Raw genomic sequence first — 21,668 nt, 5'->3', positions numbered from 1 at the left:
CCATTTATTTAAAAAATTGGGTTGTTTAACTTAAAATAATTTGTTTTCCAACAGTGGCATTTTATTAGAAATGTACTATCACAGGTAACTTCCAGGAGGGCATTTAAAAGGGATTATTATACGGAAAAGGAATTTTCAAACACCCCTTCCTGTGTTTAAACCCGTTTAAGATAGCAAAAGTGTAGTTAGTCCAATGGGACCACTTAAACTTCTGTGTTGCAAATAGTGTTGCAAAAGAGGACTTTCAGGCCTCTGGTAGTTCTGGGCTGGCACACCTCATTCTGCCAGCTTCAGTCACATTGCAGGGAGGGTATTTGATAACTGAAGAGTAACAAGGTGAGTGTACATTTAACTTTCTATCATGTAGGCAGTTAAATTGTTACATCTGAAAAAGCACATATTTCAATTTCTTCCTGTGATATAACACATTAACTTACATCTGGGCACTTTTGTTTTGTGCCCTTCAGTTAATGACAGTTCCCAATTTACTTTCTTGGGCTGGCTGGCTCTCCTCCTCAAGGTGCAATGGAAATAAACCCCAAACCATGGACTTGATTCCATAAAAGACAGTTGTATTCATGTCCACTCTTTGGCTGGCCCTTTTTCAAATGTGGTCAAAAAAGCAAAAGTGAGATAGGATGGAGTTTTCCAAGTGGGTTGTTTGTATTTGGAGCAGTGGGAGTTCTTTATATAGTCTGGAGACCAGTCTTTGCCAGGTATTAGTTTTGCAAATATTTTCTCCCATCCTCTGGATTGCTGATTGTCTTAACAGTGTCTTTTCAAAAACAGACATTTCGAATTTCAATGAAGTCGAATTTCTCTATTTATTTTCTTAGAACTAAGAAGCCTTTGCCTGTCCCTAGGTCAGAAGATATTTTCCTTTGTTTTCCTCTAAAACTTCACGGTTTTAGTTTTCACATTTAAATCTATTGTGCATTGTAAATTAATTTTTGTACATGATGTAACATAGGATTCATTTTTGCCACGTGGATGTCTTGTTATTATAGCATCATTTGTTGAAAAGACTTTCCTTTGTTGAGTTGCTTTGGCAACTTTGTAAAAAGTCAGATGGCATATAAAGTGCGTAGTTGACTTGTGCCTCTCTCGGAGAAAGCAGCGTTGGCGCAGACCCTCGGTGGGGGTTTGGCAATGGGCCGTGCAAGGAGCCCCTTCACCCCAGGACTGACTCCTGGGCTCTGGCCCACCAAGGCGGGGCTGCGCCGCGGCCCGGCACTCCTGCGTCTTCGCATTCAGACGAAGACAAGGAAGGGCCTCCGGCCGGGGGTCTCCCGCCAGGTATGCTTAGCTGCCTGGGTCGCTGTCCACCTGAGGCCGCGCTGACAAGCCCGGCCGGAGGATCAGGCCTGGTCCCCAGCCGGCCTCCTGGCCCTCCCGCGATCCTCAGTGGTCTCCGAGGCGCGGAGCGGAAGCCCCCAGCTCAGCAGGCTCCCCCACTTCAGGGGCGCCCCCCGAACCCTCCGGTCCGGAGTGGTCCGGGCACTTGGCCCTCCCCACCGCCTCCGTCTCCTGAGCACCCGCAGGTGGGCTGCTATTGGGCTCCGAGCCTGCGCCCCTCCCCCTCCCTGCCCCTCCCTTTCCCGCCCCCACCCTTCCCTTCCCGTCCTCCTCCCTGCCTAGCCCCTTCCCCCTCCCCGCGATTTCCCTCCCTGCGATTTCCCTCCCCGACGCCGACCCCTCCGCGTCTAGCGACCCTCGTCTCGCCCTCCTCCCCTTCCTGCACCCTCTCCCCGCCCCTCCGGGCCGCGCCCCGACGCACCCCTGTTCCCCCTTCCCGGCCCGGGGCCAACTTCGGTCTCGGTTGCCTCTTAAGCACCCCAGGTAGTGGGCAGTTCTAACTCTTGTGAGACTTTAATTTTTACAGGTCTTCAAAGCACAAAGGGAACACAAGGTTACTTTTGTTTCTAAATAGAGTAAAGCGCCTCCTGGCTTGCACTTAACCACTGTGGCCCACTGACCCCTGTCTTGTTTTTCCTGTATCTTGAGGCATTTTGCTACTTCATCATCCTAAGAACGTTACCCAACCAAGCTTGGGTCCGCTGGCAGGCTCGTAGTAAAGACAATCTACTGACACCCGGTGGTGAAGGAAAAGTGCAGCATGCATTGTCAGGCGCCAGACAAGGAGTCTGGGACAGCGAGTGCTGAAAGAGCCCGAACTCCCAGCGGGCTTCAGGGAAGCCTTTTTAGAGGCCAGGTGAGGGAGGGGAGTCCCAGGGTGTGTGATCAGCTCATGCACAGTTCTCTGACTGGTTGATGGTGAGGTAACAGGGTGGTGTCACAGGAGTTAACAGTATCCTTAGGCTCCAGGAGTCCTGGGGCTCATGGTCATCAAGGAGTTAACGTCTGCCTTCTTGGTGGGGGGTTTAGCATCTGTAAGACTACTCTGGAAATGTGTGTCAGATACTGTTATCTGGGTACTTCAGAGAGGAGCTAAAGCAGAGGATGTGCGGGAGGCACCATAGGGTCCTGCTTGGTTACAGGAATTATTTCGTCATGACTCATCGACTATTAGCAGCTATGCCCACAATGGCTGAACTAGTAAGAAAACGGAAGAATGACGGCATCACCTGGAAGGATGACGCTGCTTCTTCAGTTTCCCACGGGGCCTCGGAAGTATCAGCCTCTTGCTGCAGACACGGCTCTGTGGCTTCAGTTTGCTCTACTGAACACAGTGGAGGGTCTGGAATCTCCCATTTGCTGCCCTCAGTGCAAAGAGAAGAAACAGGGGAAGCAAGCGCATCAGAAGATGAAAAGGGATAGAGCGGTCCTGGGCCCCAGCGATGGTGGGAGGAATGGTCATCAGGTGACCACATCCCAGTATTTTGCCACCAGCACCTGGACCATCTCACACGACCGAAAGGACCCAGGACAGTACTGTTTCATCTTTAGTGATGTCTGTGCCTTTAAAAAAAAAAAATTATGTATTTTGGCTGCACTGGGTCTTAGCTGCAGCCCGCAGGATCTTCGTTGCAGCATGTGAGCTCTTAGTTGAGGCACGCATGCGGGATCTAGTTCCCCAACCAGGGATCAAACCTGAGCCACCTGCCTTGGAAGTGCAGAGTCTTACCCACTGGACTGCCAGGGAAGTTCTGATGTCTGTGCTTTAAAACCACTTGATAAAAGGACAAAGAGGTTTTCTATGTTTAAATTCCTATTAAAATTTCTAAAAAAGAATTTTATTATCCTTTTATTTTTACTTTTGTGACTTATTTGTGTTGACTAAAAAATTATTCACAACCTAAAAGTTGAGAGTTATGTTTTATTCTATGGGAATTTTTAGGACTTCAAACCCAGAGGCAGCATCTCAAGTAACCCTGAGAGAATTGCTCCGAAGAGGCAAGGGGGGCAGCCGGGTTATATATAGAAGTTTTTCAACCAAGAGCAGGTAGTAGGAACAAAAGATTACTATTAATTAAAGAAAACTAGATACCTCAAGTTCAGGAATTTAGCGCTTTTCTATGTATGGGAAGATGCAAGAGTCTGGGCTCACTGAACTCATTTCTTTGATATGCATCTTAGCTATGGGGGCCAGTATCCTGTGTTTTCACAACCTGGGTTTCCTTAGGGCTCACCAGCTCACGTTGGAGGGCTGCAATTGCTGATGACTGTGACATCCTTTGTTTACTGATATGACAGGTAATGTTCCATTTATCATTTGTAATTTGAATTAAAATACAAAAAGTAAAAGGGGACCATTATCTGTTTCCTGTCATACTGGGATGAGGACTGCCCTCAGCTCCCAGGGCTGTGCTGGGTAGGTGGAATCCCAGCCCTCCAGGCCCTTTCCCTCTGAGACCACGGGGTGGGAAATGGAAGTGGGGGACAGGAGGATGAGAGAGTGATGAGGAGGATGGGGAGGAGGTGTTTGCCTGAAAAAGCTGAGAGGGGTGAGGTTGGGGGGAAGAGTCCAGGGCCGGGGTGGGGGGGCATCATAGGAGGGGGACCAGGTGCACGTGTGTAGCACGTGTGTAGCACGTGTGTGCACGTGTGTGTGTGGGGAGGAGCACACTGTGTGTTTTTGTTTGGGGGCAGACTGGGCAGGCGTCCCTGGGCCTGAGACCGTTCCAGGAACCAGCATGTATGCTGGGATGTGGGGCTCCTGTCTCCACAAGAGCTTCCTTTCCTATATTTCCAGTGTGTTCTGAATCATCATCCCAGTATGCTTATTTTGACAAGTAGCTTCCCATGAAATACCTGACTCAGCGGATCTGTGTTCGTAAGCCAGGCCAGCATCCACCAGGAAGGTGGGGTGGGGAGCTTCTGTGAGTGTGCCCCCAGCTGTTATCCCCAGATAACAGGGCACTGTGCACCACCACCCCCAGGGCAGGGAGCAGTGTGTAGACTGGTCTGGGGGCAAGAGTGAAGGGCGTGGAATGAGAGGTACCTTTGAGGCCCTGTGAGCGTGGCAGAGGCTCCTGGACGCTAGTCAAAGTGGTGGGAAAAGATTTGATTCTGTAACTCTGCCAGTCGGGGAGGAGCTGAGCTCCATTCCAGATCTGTGCAGAGATGATGGGATGTTTTAAAGGGAAAATGAGGAAGTAGGGAGGGGGATGGCTCAGTAGAGTGAGAGAAGTGAAAAACTGCAAAAGTGGGAAGGGGCTTGGTCCATGTGAAGCCTATCTGGGCTTGCTAACTGGTGCTTATCAGAGCTAGACTCCTGCCCTCCCACAGATGCTGGGAGATGGGGCTCTGTCTTAAGGTGTTGGCCAGAAGCCCCCTCCACGGTCGATGAGGAGGAGAGGTCAAAGGCAAGGGTCTGGAGCCCTGGAGCAGGGTGTCTGGGAAGGAACAGTGAAAAGTCCATTCTGCAGAACACCTCCTGCAGCCACCGTGGAAAAAGGTCTCTATTTCACTCGTGAAGGGTGGTGGACCTAGAGGTCTGGGAGTTGGCAATGAAAGAGAGAGGCCTCCCCACGCTGTTGTAAGACCCTTGACATTGTGACAGGCCTTAGCTCAGTACTTCACAATTATAGAAGTTTTCATGCCTAGACCCGTCCCCAGGGCGGCAAGGAAGCCCTGGGCAACCTCAGACCCTCTCAACTTCGGGGACATTAAAATCCCCAAATGCCATTCAAGGAACCAAGCTGAGGGCAAAAGCTGAGGGGTGGTTCAGAGGAGCAGATGCTCCAGGAGGGGGCAGTTAGAGGTTTAGAGGAAAGGAGGGGCCCAAAGGGCAGGTCGGCAGAAGGGCAGGTAGAGGTCAAGGGGGCAGGACCAGCTGGATTCCATGAGAGCAGCCTCTAGCCTGGATGACGTAGGTGTCCTGGGAAAGAAGCAGACGCCCCTCATCATGGAGCCAAACACACCTTGCCGGTCCCTCCGTTCAGGCTGGTCTGGGGGCCACCAGTCGGCAAAGCTGCAGTCACAAATTGTGGTGCCGTCCCTGAGCCTGGAGCCCGGAGACCGGTCCAGGCTGGGCTCGGGCCCCTGCAGAGATTTTGGTGAAACGAACAAATAGTGTTACCCATACCCCACACCCCCAGACCTCGACATCGGCTGCGGTTGGACCGTCCAGCCAGTCTGAGGGGTGAGGTGCCCTCCACCTGGCTGGCTGCCTCCTCACGCCTCTCCTGGTAGGCGGTGGTGGCCACAGGTCCTGTGCTGACGGCCATGGGTCTTGGCTGCTGGGAGCTGTGGTCCCCCTTGCCTGTTTTTCTTGCTGAGTTCATCTCTGTAAACAAGACGTCGAGTGTGAGGGGTCTGATCCGCACAGCATTGCCAACCCTGTATTACAGATTTCTGAGACTTGCTAAGTCGCAGGTGAAAATTGCACTTGACAGCTGCCCTTTGCTTTTCTTTAATTGTGGGTGAGCGTTTTCATGTGTGTCTACGTCAGCTGTTACCTTGTTTGCGACCGGCCTGCTCCTTCCTCTCGTTCTTACCCGTTTCCGGAGAGCTCTTTCCCACGAAGAAAATTGGCTCCGTGCCCTCTGTCCCTCTAGCTCCCCAAATCATTGACTTGGGGTGTGAGCCCTGCTGGTCCGGATAACCCCAGCCTCTCGGGTTGATTGTTAAAGTTCCTAAACCCTAGACCCCCAAACCATCAGGAACGTTGTGGGGATGCTCATTTCTTGGGGACAGGGGGACAGTCTGGTGAGAACAGACTGCTTCGTGACCAGCGCCTAGCCCACTCGGGAAGTCGTCTTGAGGCTGGCGGGCTCCATCTCTTGTCAAAGGCCCCTGCCACCTCTGGGCCTCAGTTTCCCCATCTGTCAATGAGGAGCTGAACTCTAGGAACTTGGTGCTCCCTTCCAGGCCTGGTGTGTCAAGCCAGGAACACTAGCTGGGCGGGCTCCCTGCCCTGTCCCCGTCCTGCCACCAGAGGGCAGGAGGCTCTGCTCTCTGCATCGCTCTGAGGGGTGGCAGCTGACGCTGCTTGGACCCAGATCGGTTAGGGCTCCACGGGCTCCACAGCGCCCACAGGGGCTGGGGACCCCGCTTAGAACCTGCCTGACCACCATGCTGTGCCAGGCTGGGTGCTGGGACACCATCTGGGAGCTCGTCACCTGCAGGCAGTAAGGGCCCTTGAAGGCAGCCAGGGGCCAGCTCTGAGGATCCCAGCAGACAGCGAAGAGGGTGGGTCGCAGGCAGGCCAGGGGCCGGTGAAGGTGTGTGTGTGTGTGCAGGCTGTGCCATGGACACAGCAGCTCCTCAGGGCCCCACTCCTTGCTCAGACCCTGCCTTTGGCTCCAGAGGAAGTGGATGGAGAAGGCTTAGGTCTCCCAGAAGCAGCAAGGGGTTCTGGGGGCAATGGGAGGATAGCCAGCTGAGATGATGGGAAGCGAGGGGCCAGGACACGCAGGCCCAGCTGGACCTCCCAGCTACAGGCACACAGAATGGACTGGGTGGGGCCATCAGGGTTCGGCTCAGACGCCAGGGGGCGGAAATGGGGACATCTTGGGGGCAGATCTGAGCTCAGAGCAGGCTCTCTGGGTGACGAGGGAGGAGGTGACAGCAGCAGGGAACCAGAAGGGAAACGGATGAGTCGGGGGGGGGCGGGGGCAGGGCAAGCCGGCGGGTCTTGGAGCCCTGGCGCTGGAACGGACAAAGGGCTCCAGGCAGGGGTCCAGCATGCTTGAGGTTGACCTGGGGGACATACAATGTCCTGGGAGGGGATGAGAGAGGGAGCCCCCCTGCTAAGTGGCCCGGCTACAGACAAGAAGATGTGACCGACCATGTCACAAGAGAGCCCTCCCAAGCTCAGTGACCGGGACCAGATGTTCTTTCTGATGATGCGGATGAGGTCTGAGTGAGGGGCATCAGTGAGTCCCCAGGACACCATGGCTAGAGGATCATAGGACCACAGCCAATTTGGGGGACTGACCACTGTTCTCCAGCCCTGTAGCTTGGCAAGTGACAGCCCCTTGGCAGGGACACAAAGAGATGGGAGGCTGGGCAGGGGATCTTCCCAGCCTCTGCCTGGTCTCCCAGGAGACCCCCCACCTCTGGTGTGTGAAGACCAAAGCCTCAAGCCCAGGTGAAGAGAGACCCACTCGGGCAGAAGGTGTGTGTGTGGCGGGGAAGGCAGGTAGAAGACTCTGAGGTCAAGGTAGTCGTTCTCTGGACGTGCTGAGAATAGCCTGGAACTTCTTGCTATGATGACCAGACTGCAGCCGTGACAGAAGCTGCTCCAACTTGAGCAGTACTGAATCTACGGCTGGCAGAATTCCAAGAACTGGCCTCAAGAGAATGGGATTAATATTATTGCTCATAATAATCTATATCTTTGAGGGCATCAAAATACCTGTAGCTTGCTCTGCCCATACATGAAAGCAGGCAATTAAAGTTGTCAGTAAAGGGGCTTCCCTGGTGGCACAGTGGTTGAGTCCGCCTGCTGATGCAGGGGACACGGGTTCGTGCCCCGGTCCGGGAAGATCCCACATGCCGTGGAGCGGCTGGGCCCGTGAGCCATGGCCGCTGAGCCTGCACGTCTGAAGCCTGTGCTCCGCAACGGGAGAGGCCACAACAGTGAGAGGCCTGCGTACTGCACAAAAGAAAAAAGAAAAAAAATTGTCAGTAAAGATATACTACAGGCCCATGTTGACATCTTCCACTCTAAGAATACAGTGCCTTATATCAGCATGAAGAAGTTACAGAAGATGGACCTTCACCCACGATCTCATAAAAATGGAATGATGTTTGACAGTGGGGAATTGAAAGAAGCTCTTTTGCCCCTTTCCTGTTTGCCCATTCCTGTTCCCCTCCAACCTTAAAAGAACCTAATTATAGGAACAAGATCACTAGGCAATTTAACCAAACTCCTGACTTATGCTCTCCTGAATGCACACCATGCCTTGCCTAATCTGTTGATTTGTTTCCTAGATAAAAAGAATGAAGTGAGGGACTTCCCTGGTGGTCCAGTGGTAAAGAATCTGCCTTACAATGCAGGGGGCACGGGTTCGATCCCTGGTCAGGGAACTAAGATACCACATGCTGCAGGGCAAATAAGCCCGTGCGCCACAACTACTGAGCTCATGTGCCTCGACTGGAGAGTCCGTGTGCCGCAAACTATAGAGCCCACGCACCCTGGAGCCTGCCCGCCATAACTAGAGAGGAGCCCGTGCACCGCAACGAAATATCCCACATGCCCCAACAAAGATCCCACGTGCCACGACTGAGACCCAATGCAGCCAAAAATAAAATAAAATAAATAAATGATAAATAATCTTAAGGGGGGAAAAAAAAGAATTGAGCAGTTAAAAAATGACTAGCTCTCTACCTGCAATAGTCCCCTTAACAATCCTACAAGCAGATCACGAAGGCAAGATAATGTCTGAAGCGTGCACACAATGGAGAATATGATGCAGAACCCAACATCCTCCCTCAGTGCTTCACTGAGATTCTTTCCCTTTTTTCCCCTTTAAAAACTGTCATGGCTGAGCAGAATCTTCAGAGTTGGTCTTGGGACATGAATCCACTTCTCCCCAGATTGCTGGCTTTTGTGATTAAAGCAACTTTCCTTTCTATTGCTACTTGCCTCTTGAATTATTGGCTTTTGAGCGGCGAGCAGCTGAGCCTGAGTTCGGTAATAACCTGAAGGAGCCCTCCTTCCTGGGCCATCCATCAGGGTGGGGCTGAGGTGGGGGCCAGTCACCCACCCTGGCTTGGTTTTGTCCCCGGGGGGTGGGGCAGGGCATGGCCTTGTGAGGACTGAATGCCTGAAGCCCAGGGCTTGAGTCTGAGAGAGGCAGGTGCCATGCATGTGTCGGGGGTCAGGTCCAAGGAACTGTGGGAGCTCCAGGCTGAGGAGACAGGCCACCTGCCCATGGCTGTCCATCCCCAGGGAGACCAGGGTGGCTCAGGAGGCCCTGAACGCCATCCAGTAGAGAGCAGAATGCTCAGAGTCTGCAAAGGGGTGACACCCCTCAGCCAGAGGACTGAGAAGGGGGAAGAGGAAGAGGGGAGGGCAGGAGGGTGGAAGGAGCCTCCAGGAGCTGGGGACAGGTGGGGAGGGCTGGCCAAGGGCTCCAGAGGAGGTGGGAGCAGAGCCCAGCTGGGGGGAGGGCTGGGCCCACCAGGACTGTGGCTGCCCCGGTGGCTGGGTAGGGGCAGGGGGTCAGGGCAAGGTGCACAAGAATCCTTGGCCCGTGTTGGGGCTCTGGGTTTTCATGTGCCAAGGTGGTGAAGGGGGTACATTTTATTAGCTGCTGGTTCCTTGGTTTAGGTGTGAAAGACAGTTGCCTGGATACGGGTACCACTTGTGCCGTTGCCCTTGTGGGTGTTGGGGGCTGGGGAGGGCGGGGGGCTGCAGGACTGAGCAGGGCTGGGGCGGATGTGAGGCCAGCGGGGGAGTGAGAATTTGGTGGGGGGCACCGCAGGCCTCGCCTCTCCTTCCTGCACCCAGACAGCAGCTCCCGTCACGGCAACCACAGCCTCTGCTGGCCAGGCTGACAGGTGCCTGTGAACAGACTGACATTTCTGTGGCTGCTCACCTCTGCGCCTGTCGGGGAGGGTCTCCTCGTGTTTACCCTTCCCCCTCGCCCAGGCCTGCAGACCTGAGAGTCCTCCATAGGGGCAGTGAGGGCAGCAGATGGACTTACCTACAGCCCTGACCCTCGGCGTGGTGTCAGGCTGAGGCCCTCCCCTGGTGTCCCCAGGCTGGCCCCATGGAGCATTGCCGCCCTCTCCCGCCCCTGGCTCCCCGCATCCCCCTCCTGCAGTATTTCTCACCAGCACCCAGGTGCCTCTTTCCAGATCTCTCTCCTGCCACCTAGGAGTGCTGGCTCCTTGGGGGAAGGGCCCCTAGTTTGTTTACCGCTGTACCCACAGCACCTAGACCTGTGCTCTGTGCAGTATGGCCACTCGGTCAGTATTTGTTGGATGGACATAAAAGTTATTCACTTAGAAGAACAAGAACTGCCCCTGGCTCTACCTTTGGACCCCAACCTGGTTACATCACACGGACATCAATAGGGCACAGCCAGCGTGTTCTTCAGGGGCTGAGCACCCACTGCCCCTTAATTGCGTGTCCCCTACTTGGGGAGCCAAGAGCTGACCCCACAGCAATGTGGTGTATGGCAGGGCTGGAAAGTTCCTCAGTGGGGTAGGGGCTTGGGGTGGCCTCAGGCCTGACGGTCCAAGAGGTCCACAGAAGACCCTCAGGGAAGCTTCAGGATGTGGGGCTGAGTCGGGCTTGCGACCTGGGATTGGTGCTGCGCCTCAAGTACCTGGGCCCCATCCCGCCTGCCGTACAGAAATGACCACCCACTCTGTGGCATCTAGAAGCTGTGCATAGGTGGCTTGAGCTGGAGCTCAAGGTGGACATATCTCCCAGAACCACCCTGGCCGGTGGGCCCAGGCGGGTTTGCTATGCGGTTCTGACACTCAGGCCCAGCCCCTCCCAAGGCCTGGAGGGTCAGGTGTGATGTAAAACTTGGTAAAGGTGTGTAACCACGGTGGTTCAGACCCCTGTCTCCTTCTAGTGTGCTTCTGTGTCAGGTGGCCTCAGGCTGGCCCAGAGCATCTCTGGGGCCCGGCTAAGAGGAAGTTGGGCTGGGGATACATTTAGTTGGTTAGTGGATCTACTTATGAGTGTGAAGTGGCTTCAAGATCTATGAAGATTTTGCTATCTATCTGGGAGAGGGATGGTGCACTGAGGGTGAATGGTACCCCCCAAAATTCATGTCCACCCAGGACCTGTGAATAGGACCTTATATGGAGACAGGGTCTTTGCAGATGTAGTCAAGTTAGGAGACCATCCTGAATGGCCTTAATCCCGTTATGACTGGTGTCCTTATAAGAAGAGAGAAATTTGGGTACAGGGAGAAGGCCATCTGGTAATGATCTTGGAGAGGCAGCAGGTGAGAGGTGGCTTGAAGCGAGATCTTAGTTCCCTGCCCAGGAATTGAACCTGGGTAACCTGTATGAAAACCCTAGCCACTATACCACCAGGGGCTAGAGGCTAAGAAGCAAAACTCCCCCGGCCCTTGCCCCCATTGAGAAAATGCATTTCTCAAGGAGGCAAAAACTATACAAACAGGTACAAAATTTACTATTAAAGACAGTACAACAAGTGGGAGAGCACACAGAGAAGCAGTTTGTTTAGTTAAGACAGAAGCAAGGCAGAGATACACACCCAGAGAAAAAGGGTATGGGCGTCCCCCCTAATGAAGAGGAGCACAGTAAAGAGGCGGTTAAATCATTTACATAGGGCAGTTCTCCCCGTCTTTGTTTACCTTTGACCAATCATCTGGTTGCCTTTTCCACACCTGACGCCCCAGGATTCTCCCCAGCATACGTGTGCAACATTTTTCCAAGATGGATTCCAGCCCAGAGGCCTGTGGGCGGCCTTGGCATCACCTATTCTGGGGTGCTGCCCCCTCCTTTTTGACCCCCAAGGTTTCTGCGCATATGCAATGTCTCCCTTGCCCCAAGGATGGGAAATATATGACCTCTTGATCTTTTACTTAAACAGGGTTTAGCCCCTCTCTGTTCCTGCCTTGACTGTTATCTTAAAGTGTCCTGGATATTTACCCTGTTTCTGTTGTTACTTCTTTTTTTTTTTTTTTTTTTTTTTTTTTTTTTTTGCGGTATCTGGGCCTCTCACTGTTGTGGCCTCTCCCGTTGCGGAGCACAGGCTCCGGACGCGCAGGCTCAGCGGCCATGGCTCACGGGCCCAGCCGCTCCGCGGCACGTGGGATCTTCCCGGACTGGGGCATGAACCCATGTCCCCTGCGTTGGCAGGCGGACTCTCAACCACTGCGCCACCAGGGAAGCCCTGCTTCTATTTTTGCTCAGCTCCTCTTGATAGTAAGTGATCATTTTTTAAAGTTTCACATATGGTGTACAGTCATGTCTATTTTCTGTTCGATGAGTGTGGGATTTCACATTAACTAACAGCATGATTCAGATCTGAAGGAGCAAATTGAAATCTCAGGCTTAATTGGTTGATTTATCTATTTCTCACAGTGGTTACGTCCTTCCTGTTCTTATGTATTTTGCTGTTTTTAGATTCATGGGTTCACACTGGTTATATGTTTTTGTTCTATTGTTGCTTTGCCAGTATTACTACTTTGCCAGAAGGTAGGATTGATAACTCCAGCTTTCTTGTGGTTCATGTTTGCTTTTTATATGTTTTCCGTTCTTTTCCTTCCAACCCGTGGTGTCCTATTGTTCCTATTGTTCTTTGCAGACAATATAGTGTTGAATCTTTTCTTTTAAATACAGTTTGAGACTATCTTTTAATTAGTGAGTTTAGCCCCAGGATTTGGGGCAGGCCAACCTGGAGTGGGAGGGGTGCACCCCTGGGCCAGCTGAGACCCCACCCTCCGACCCCTCTGCCCACTGTGCCGGCCCCTCCTCATTGGCTGCTGTCCCTGGCCAGCCCCTGTGTCAGGAGGGTCAGTGCCATGCTTTGGGGGCCAGAGTGAGGAGGAGCCAATGCCCAGAGGCCCATGTTTCCACTGCTGCTCCCAGTGCTTGGCCAGCTGGGCCAAGCTGACGCTGTTTCTCCAAGCCCCCCACTGGAACCCCCAAAGCTTCGGTCTGAGGATGGAGCCTGCTGCCACAGGCAAGGCCTTTGCCTCTAGCTGCCGTAGGCTCAGTCCACACCCGCAAAGATTGTGAAGCACTTGCTCTGCGGAAGCCACCCTGAGGGCTGACCGAGGTATCTCGGTCCTCATGGCCCCACCAGGTAGGGAAGCTGCTGCCCCCATTTTTTTTTTTTTTTTTTTTGTCTGTGCCATGCGGCTTGCAGGATCCTAGTTCCCCGACCAGGGATCGAACCCGGGCCCTTGGCAGTGAAAGCACCAAGTCCTAACCACTGGACCACTTCCCTGCCCCCATTTTACACTGAGGAAATCGAGGCCCAAGAGGCTCAGACCCAGACACAGACATGTGAGAACCAGGACTCAGGCCACACTCAGGTTCTCTGTCACAACGGAAACAAAGCCAGGAGTATTTAAATGCCACTGTGCTTACATGTATGTAACATGCCCAGCATGCAGTGGTGCTCAATGTGGGGCAGGGGGCACATGGAGGAGGGACCCTGCCCTGCCCTTCGTGTCATCACCGTCCTGGCAAAGGACAGAGAAGCAGATGATTAAGGGGTGATCATGAGAGGGGAGGACAGTAGGGAGCACAGCCCCGAGCACGGATCACAAGGAGGGGAGGAGGACCGAGGGGCACAGCCTCTGGTCGCTGGGATGGAGTCGGGTGGAGAGATGCCTCCGATGACAAGGGCCTCTGGAGGCGGGCCGATGGCGCTGTCTGCTTCCGTCTCAGGTGGTGGGAAGAGGGCAGAGCTACGGTGACAGCTGAGGGTCAGGGTGACAGCTGAGGGTCGGGGCAGTGGGAAGGGTGGCCAGTGTGACTGGTAAACCACAGAGTCTAGCCCTTGAAGACAGCGTGGATCCCACTCCTCTAATTTACAGATGGGGAAACTGAGGCCCAGAGAGGCAGGACTTGCCCAAGGCCATAAGAGTGGAGACCAGAAGTCAGCAGGCAACAGGTGGACACCTGCTGTATACTTGGCTCTGTAGGGTGGCCTGCCTTTCCTCAGGGCCCTAGGAGGTTGGGGGTACAGGGGCGCTGTGTTCCTTGTCTTTGCCCCTGGTACCCGTTTGGGTCCCGGTACCCTCCACAAGAACAGCTGAGATCACATCCTGAGCTGCCCAACCCAAGCCCAGGGTGTCCCAGTGACTCCCTGCCCCGGTGACACACACCTCACAGCGACAGAACCAGTGTCAACACCCCATTTGTTCTTCCATTACGTCATCCGTGTAGACATAAAAGTACTGTCATGTGTTTAAACAACTACATACACCCATCTGTGCTTTATAAATGTGGGGTCATACACACACTGTGCACCAGCTTGTATCGTTATGGCATCTTGCAAAGGTCCTAGTGTGATGTTTCAGATTCTTCATGGTGCCCTTTTAATGCCTGCTGCATGTGCAAACCGTAATCGATATAGCGCTTCTCTTATTTGGACATTTAGGTAATTTCTCAGTTGTTGATTTTTGTATTGAAAGCAACACTGCCATGGATATCACTGCAATCTTGTTTCTATGCCCAAAGATCATTTCCCAAAGATAGAATTCCAGCTAAAACGAACATCATTGGCTAATGACACTTTAATCTTTGCAAACCCCGTGGAGGAAGGGTTATCTCATCTCAGTTGGTGGGCAGCATGGTCTGCTGTTTCTTGGCCCTGAGTCCAGGAGGACGCAGCCACGGTTCACATCCACTCTGGGCACGCCTGTTTCCCCAAGGTCGGTTCCCCAAGGTCCCATCGCACCCCAACATGAGCGCACGCCGGGAGGGGCCCTCTATTGAGAACCCCAGACCACTGCTGCTGGCTCCCCTTCCTCCATTCCCACGTCACCCCGTGGTGGAGGCTAGTGAGGCCAGGAGGACTCTGGTGGATTCGTCCCTTCTCCAGCCTGAACAGGGGCTGGAGTGAGTGTGTGTCCCCGTGCCCCTCCCTCCTTTCTGAAAATCTCACACATAGTCCCTTAGGCTGTCAAAGTCCTTGGAGACTCTAGGGAGGGTGTCAGGCAAGCCTCCGAGCCTCCTTGACTCTAAGCTGGCTGAGAAATAGACACTGGAGTTGGAAAGGGGAGAAGAGAAGCCCTTTATTTCTGGCAAGGCTGGGCTGGGGTCAGCGCTCAGTCCCCAGCCTCCCCAGCACCCCCAGCTGTCCGTTGCCCCAGGCCCAAGTCCCTCCTTCAGAGCAGCCTCTTCTGCCATGGAAGGGTCAGGGCAGCAGGACGACAGAAAAGCTTCCTTCCCGGTGGCTCCAAGGTGCCAGGAGCAGCCTCAAGGGTGGGAGGCAGGCAAGGAGGGCTGCCTGGAGGAGGCAGCAGGAGCCTGACTGCTGTGGGGAGCTGCCTGTGTGTCCGTGCTGGGTTGGATGGTCTGCCCAGAGCTCTGCTGGACAGAGGGAGGCCTGGGGTCCTGCCAGGCTCACTGGTACTGGTTGGGGATGGAGATGGTGTTACAGCGGCTGTGGGACATGTCCTCGTAGATCACGCACACCAAATTCTTATCCTTCGCACAGCAAAGTTTCTGGATCTGAAAGAAAGCCTGTCATCTACCACTGGGGCAGCTCGCTCAGGGCCACCCTCTATCTTCAAGGCATCTCTCCTCAGGAAGCTTTTAGATTTGGGGGCCTGCATGAACCCTTTTTAGGCGGGTCCTCGGCCAGACCCCCAGTTCTCCAGAGCTGCCCAGGCCTGGGCAAGGGTGGGCGAGGCAGGGCCATCGGGCAGCGGCAGGGAGGTGGAGGTGGAAGTGACCTTGCTCCCTGGCCCTGGACAGGGAGGGGTCTGGCTATTGCAGGGGACATGGAGTTGGAGGCGCTAGGTGAAAGTGGGGGCAAAAGCTGATGGACCAGGGACAAGCTGACCACTTCCTGGCCCGTCTCTCTTGCCCCCTCCCCTCCTGCCTCCAGCCCATGATCGCACATGGATTTCACACACCCACAAGCCTGACACTCGCATATGTACACCCATGCACACGTGCGCACACTCTCACAGTCACGCGCGGCATCCCCATGCTCTCCGAAAGGGTCTCTCTGGACCCTCCTCTCGCTCCCCCGTAAACGTCTGACCAGGACGTGTCTTCCTGGCCCCACGCCCGTCCTTGCTGGGGGCTCCAGTTCTTGGGTTTCCTCCCACCTTGGACCTTGCCGTCCAAACCCTCTGAGCTCCAGGAGACCCTGACAGAGGGAGTGGCTGGGTGCTGAGGTTTCCCATGTGGCCAACTCCCTGGGGCTTAACCACTCTCCTTCCCTCCCTGCTCTCTGAGGGAAGCGGGCTTATAGGGATGCAGATGATATCTGAGGGTCCACACTGACCTCTGTCCTTCTCAGCACACACACTGCTCCCAGCCCCAGCCCGACGAGGAAGAAGCCCACAGCCAGGGCTGTGGGGAGGGCAAAGAGTATCAGCTGAGTCTCCGGGCACGTGTTCACTGTTTGGGGCAGTTTTTCTGGGAAGAAGGAACAGAGAGAGGCATTTGGCAGGTGAGGGAGTCCACGAGAGCCTCTGGGTTCAGGGCGAGGTCGGGGCTCTGGAGTGTGTGTACATGTGGGAATCCAGGAGGCTTCCTGGAGGAGGTGGGCTCACGGTAACTCAAGCAAGGGTAGAGGGAAGATCCTCAGACAGGGGCCGATGGAGCCTGGGCTGGCCAGCAGGCAGGTGGAGTGGTCCCCGGGGTGGCACACTCCTTACCTGTCACCACGACCAACGTCCCGGGGCCCCAGACCTCGTTATTCATGATGGCCTGGCAGGCGTAGTCACCGGTGTCGGCCAGCTGCAGGTGGTGCATGCTGATGGTCAGGTTGTACTGCAGCCCTGAGAAGGTGACGCGGCCCTGGAACCGCTGGTCCACGGTGGGCTCCTTCCCGTTTTCAAAGTAAATCACGTTGCTGAGCTTCGGCCACCTTTGCTTCAGGTAGATGCCAAGCAGGGGCCCCCGGCTGGAGCAGGTGATGTTGACAGAGTCCCCCTCTAAAGCGATCGTGTAGGCGGGGGACTGCCACACCTCTGCAAGGATGGACCTGCCACTGTCACCACCAGCCTGGCCAGAGGGGCAGGGACCCACCTCTCCGCCGGGGATGGTGGCAGGGCAGAGGTGCCCTGGGTCAGCCCGCTGGGTTTTCTCTGTTTTTATTTTATTTTGTTTTTGTTTTTTAATTTAAAGAAGGCTTTAATCTCTCTCTCTTTTTTTTTTTTTTTGGCCACACCGCGTGGCATACAGAATCTTAGTTCCTTGACCAGGGATCGAACCCGTGCCCCCTGCAGTGGAAGCGTGGATTCTTAATCACTGGACCACCAGGGAAGTCCTGGACAGCCGGCTGTTGTCAAGGATGAGGCAACTTTCGGAAGCCTTGAAGCACCTCATGGCGCCAGCACCCTGGGCTGTACTCAAGTTCCAAAGGGGCTCCAGGGGGCTGGGCAGCCTGTGACCTCTCCCCACCCTGAGGGTCGGAGCACGTCGGAGCTGGGGCCTCTTCCTTCCACAGCAGCAGGCCATCCGCTGAGACCTCCAACCACTCTCCCAGGCGCTACACCTTCCCCCTATCTTAAATGAAGCTCCCGAGGGCTGGGGGCAGCTGTCTGTCTCCCTGTCTCTTTCCAATGTCTACTGCCTCAGTTTCTCCACCATTTTCAGGCACCTGAAGCCAGTGGCTCCATGGGGTGGGCATATCCTGGCTTGTCCGTGGGACACCCAGAAAGTTCCCTCATCTGCCCAGCAAGGCCTAGCAGGACCCGCTTCCAGGTGCAAACATAATCCAAATACCAGCTGTCCACAAACTAAATTCTGCAGCTGTTTTTGGGAGAGAGAACACAAGAATTTCACCTGCCGGGTCCCCATCCCACCTTGTGGAACTAATCTCTCCTTCTCACTGCAGAACTCCGCACAAAAGGTAAACCGAAGGACAATGTTCTCTCAGGACAAAGGCAGCCTTGCTGGTTGTAGGAGAGAAAGTCCCCAGACATTCAGGTAAAGAGAAAGAAGAGATTCAACCATAGTGATTCTGCACCCAGATATCAGCGTCTTGGTGCCCATTGTTTTTTGTCTAAGTGTCCAAAGTTGGACCTTACCCTCTGGAGGGGATGCCAAGGCTTCAGGGGAAGGTCACACTCAGCATCCCCAGCATCCCCGGGAAGGGGGAGCACCCCCTTCCCAGAAGGAGAGTCTGGGGCGGGGAGGGGAGGGGTGCAAGGGTGGCTGGGTGGGAGCACTGGGCCCGCTGATGGGTGCAGTGGGGGACGGGGGGACGGATGGTTGGGAAGTGCTTACCTTGGGTAGCCAGGTTGCAGGGGAGCACAAGGAGCATGGGGAGCAGCTGGAGCCCCAGGAGCCCAGCCATTCTCACTGCAGTGGGGGAAGAACAGGGCCCCGCTTACAGGTCTGTCGAGACTTCCTCTCTGCAGCACCTAACTGCGTGCCGCCACCTCACAGCCACTTCCAGGGGCAGTCGGGGCAGGATGGAGCAGGAGGTAGGCAGGGGGACTGCACACAGTGACTGTAGGTTGGACACTCCAGGAGGGCTTCCTGGAGGCGGTGCCATGAGTGAGGGGAGGTGCTGTGGGCGAGGCTGGGAGGGGCAGCCCTCATCCCCGCCTCTAAACTGCTGAGTGCCCCCAGGTAGACCCATGGTCCTGGTCCTCTGCCCCTGCTTCACAACAGGAGAGGAGAAAGGAGGGTGCGGCAGGGGCAGGCCCAGGAGAAAGATAAGGGGGTCCCCACGTGGGGACCTGATTTATGCCCAGAAACTTGGAGTATTTTGTCAGTCATACCCGCAGCGTGGAGGCTTGGTTTGGCTGTAGGGACGGGGCCAGGGCATGTGCCCAAGGCTACGGCTGCCCTGGTGGCTTGCGATTCTGCTTCCTGTGGGTGCAGGGGCTGGAGGCATCTCAGCTGGACTAACATCCTATGTTGGTGCACCAGGCCCTGGTGATCAGCCCCCAGGGCAGAGGGAGACCCATGCCTGGCCCCTGACCCCGAGGACACGGAGGAAGACTCTAGGCAACCAGGAGGTCATTTTTCTGTGGGCCACGGGCCAGATGGCCAAGCCTCAAGTGTTGGGCCCAAAGCCACATGTGCATGTACACAAGTATGTGTGCATGGCTCACATGTGGTCTGACAGCCTTAAGCTGTTTCCTTCCTGGAAGCCCCCTCCACTGGCCAGATGCTCCTGTCTGTTGATGGCTCAGGGTCCTGAGCGGGGTTTGGTGATGGGGGCAGATTAAGTCTGCTGGGCTGACCCACAGACGCTCCTTCCACGAGGGGTATCTATTTCGGGGGCAGAATCTCGCCAAAGGCCCCTAGGAACCTAGCAAGTTGTTTGCAGGAGGTCATGAAAGCATAGGGCTTGGCAAAACAAGACCCTTCCTAATCTCATTCTGCCTTTGTTTATCACCAACCCTCACTGGGCGCCCGTATGTGCCAGTGCCTGCCAAGAGCAGAGGGCAAAATGGACAAGAGGCCTGTGGCCCGGAGCTGACCTCCAGGGATGGACAAGCAGACCTGCAGCAGGACACACAGCCTGTGTCGGGAGAGGGGGCCAAACCTCAAGGGGCCATAGGAGTAAAGCACTGAGGAGATGAGGGAGGGTCATGTGGTGCCTGGGAAGAGCATTCCAAGCAGAAGGATCAGTAGGTGCATGATCCCTGAGGCCAGAAATTGCCTGGTGTGTCTGAGAGTCTGCAAGAGGCCAGTGTGGCTGCAGAGGGGGAGGGGGAATCAGGAGGAAGGGCTTCTAGGGCATTGCAAGGACTCAGAACTAAACGTCCTTTAGAGAAATCCTTGAAAATACAGACAAGCAACAAGTAGAAAATGAAAATTAGTCAAAGACCGAGATGCAGTATTTCCTTCTAGGTTTCCTGCCTTGGGTGTGCAGGGGCTGAATGACTTAGTGAGCCCTTCCCACCATAACACCAAAGTTAAAATAACCTTTGAATTACTTCAAATGCATCAACACTTTTTGTCTGTTTCAGGCAAAATGGAACAGATGTCCACGGCCCCCAAAGCATGGAGGTCCCAGGTGCCGTGCACACTGTGTCCCGTGGGCTTGGCCCTGTGGTGGCACAAACCCAGTATTTCTCGTGTGAACCTTACTTTAACCTGAGAGATGGAAATGCAGCCCATTCTAGACCTGGACTCTGGGTGCCAGCAAAGCTGCTCTGGGATCATCCTCCTCCTGCAAGGCCACAGTCGTCAGGCACCGCGCAGGGTCTCCAGTTTTGGATTCTTCATGGTGAGTGAGGACTCCCAGATGTCTGGTCTTTTGGATGCCTTGGGACTTTTTAGTTTTTGAGGCTCGAAGCAGCTTGTTTCAGATTTTTATTTTCTCCACTTAAAAACGTGCTTCTCAGCTCATTTGATGATTTGCTATTTGGTTTAGTTTATTCATCTTGAGGGTTAGCAATACGGATGTTTTGCAAAGCACTGAATGCAGTACTTCTAGAAAAACCTTCTTTTATCACCTTATATGTACCTTTTAAGAATACACGAAACACATCACCAAACCAGCTCTACAACAAATACTAAAGGAACTTCTTTAGGCGGAAAAGAAAAAGCCACAACTAGAACAAGAAAATTATGAAACGGGAAAGCTCACCAGTGAAGGCAAACACACAGTAAAGGCAGCAAATCATCCACCCACAAATATGATATCAAAACCAGTAATCATGAGAGGAGGAGAGACCAAATGCAGGATATCTGAAATGCGTTTGACATTAAGAGATCGGCAACTTAGAACAATCATGCATATGTATAGACTCCTATATCAAAACCTCATGGTAACCACAAACCAAAAATCTATAATAGATATACACAAAAAAAAGAAAAAGGAATTCAAACACAACACTAAAGACAGGCATCAAGGGCTTCCCTGGTGGCGCAGTGGTTGAGAGTCCGCCTGCCGATGCAGGGGACACGGGTTCGTGCCCCGGTCCGGGAAGATCCCACATGCCGTGGAGCGGCTGGGCCCGTGAGCCATGGCCGCTGAGCCTGCGCGTCCGGAGCCTGTGCTCCGCAACGGGAGAGGCCACAACAGTGAGAGGCCCGTGTACCGCAAAAAAAAAATAAATAAATAAAAGACAGGCATCAAATCATAAGAGAACAAAAGAGGAAAGGAAGAAAAAAGACCTACCCCCCACCCCCCCGCCGCCAAAAAAAAGAACACACTCAGTGGAGTTACACAGTTTTGATCACGAAGACATCTGGCATAAATGGGTTGGGGACCTAGAAGAGCCAGCAGGTGGGGCAGATGTTGGGGACGGGAGCCCCAGGGCTAGGGGAGACCAGGGGGTTGGACACAGGTCCCCAGCAGCCACCTGTCCTACTTCCCTTCCAGAGGGGCCGCTCTACCCCCTGGTGGTGGAGGAGGGGCCCACGCGCCACCTCAGGCCCCTGATCCCCGCATCCTGGCACCACAACTGCTGGCAGGAGGGTCCCCAAAACTTGTTCATAGTCCAAAGACAGGAGGGTGTCCATGATCCACACAGGACCCCAGACTGGGGTGTCTCCGAGGTGACAACAGCGGGGCCCTCCTGCCCCAGGGAGGAGCCCAGGCCAAGAGGCCCGGACGGAGCAGAGGAGGGGGAGGGTCCTGCGGGGTCAAGCGCTTTGGAACTTGAGACGTTTGCACTTTGGGCCAGAGGAGCTGCTGAAGAGCCCTCCCTGGCTTGCATGTC

At 54.4% G+C, this 21,668-nt stretch overlaps 1 protein-coding gene across 1 annotated transcript; it reads right to left on the bottom strand.

The window, feature by feature from the left end:
* Positions 1-15,096: 15,096 nt before the first annotated feature.
* CD7 (CD7 molecule) lies at positions 15,097-18,448 on the bottom strand. Its single transcript, XM_082603062.1, has 4 exons — positions 18,268-18,448; positions 16,692-17,006; positions 16,316-16,449; positions 15,097-15,531 (listed from the first exon to the last, which is right to left on the bottom strand). The coding sequence occupies exons 1-4, from the start codon at positions 18,335-18,337 to the stop codon at positions 15,424-15,426; spliced, it is 627 nt and encodes a 208-aa protein (XP_082459188.1). The 5' UTR covers positions 18,338-18,448; the 3' UTR covers positions 15,097-15,423.
* Positions 18,449-21,668: the final 3,220 nt, after the last annotated feature.

This window comes from Mesoplodon mirus (genome assembly GCF_964341445.2).
Source record: "Mesoplodon mirus genome assembly, chromosome: 18".
Taxonomy (NCBI): Eukaryota; Metazoa; Chordata; class Mammalia; order Artiodactyla; family Ziphiidae; genus Mesoplodon; species Mesoplodon mirus.
This window is presented reverse-complemented; position numbering and strand designations above follow the sequence as displayed.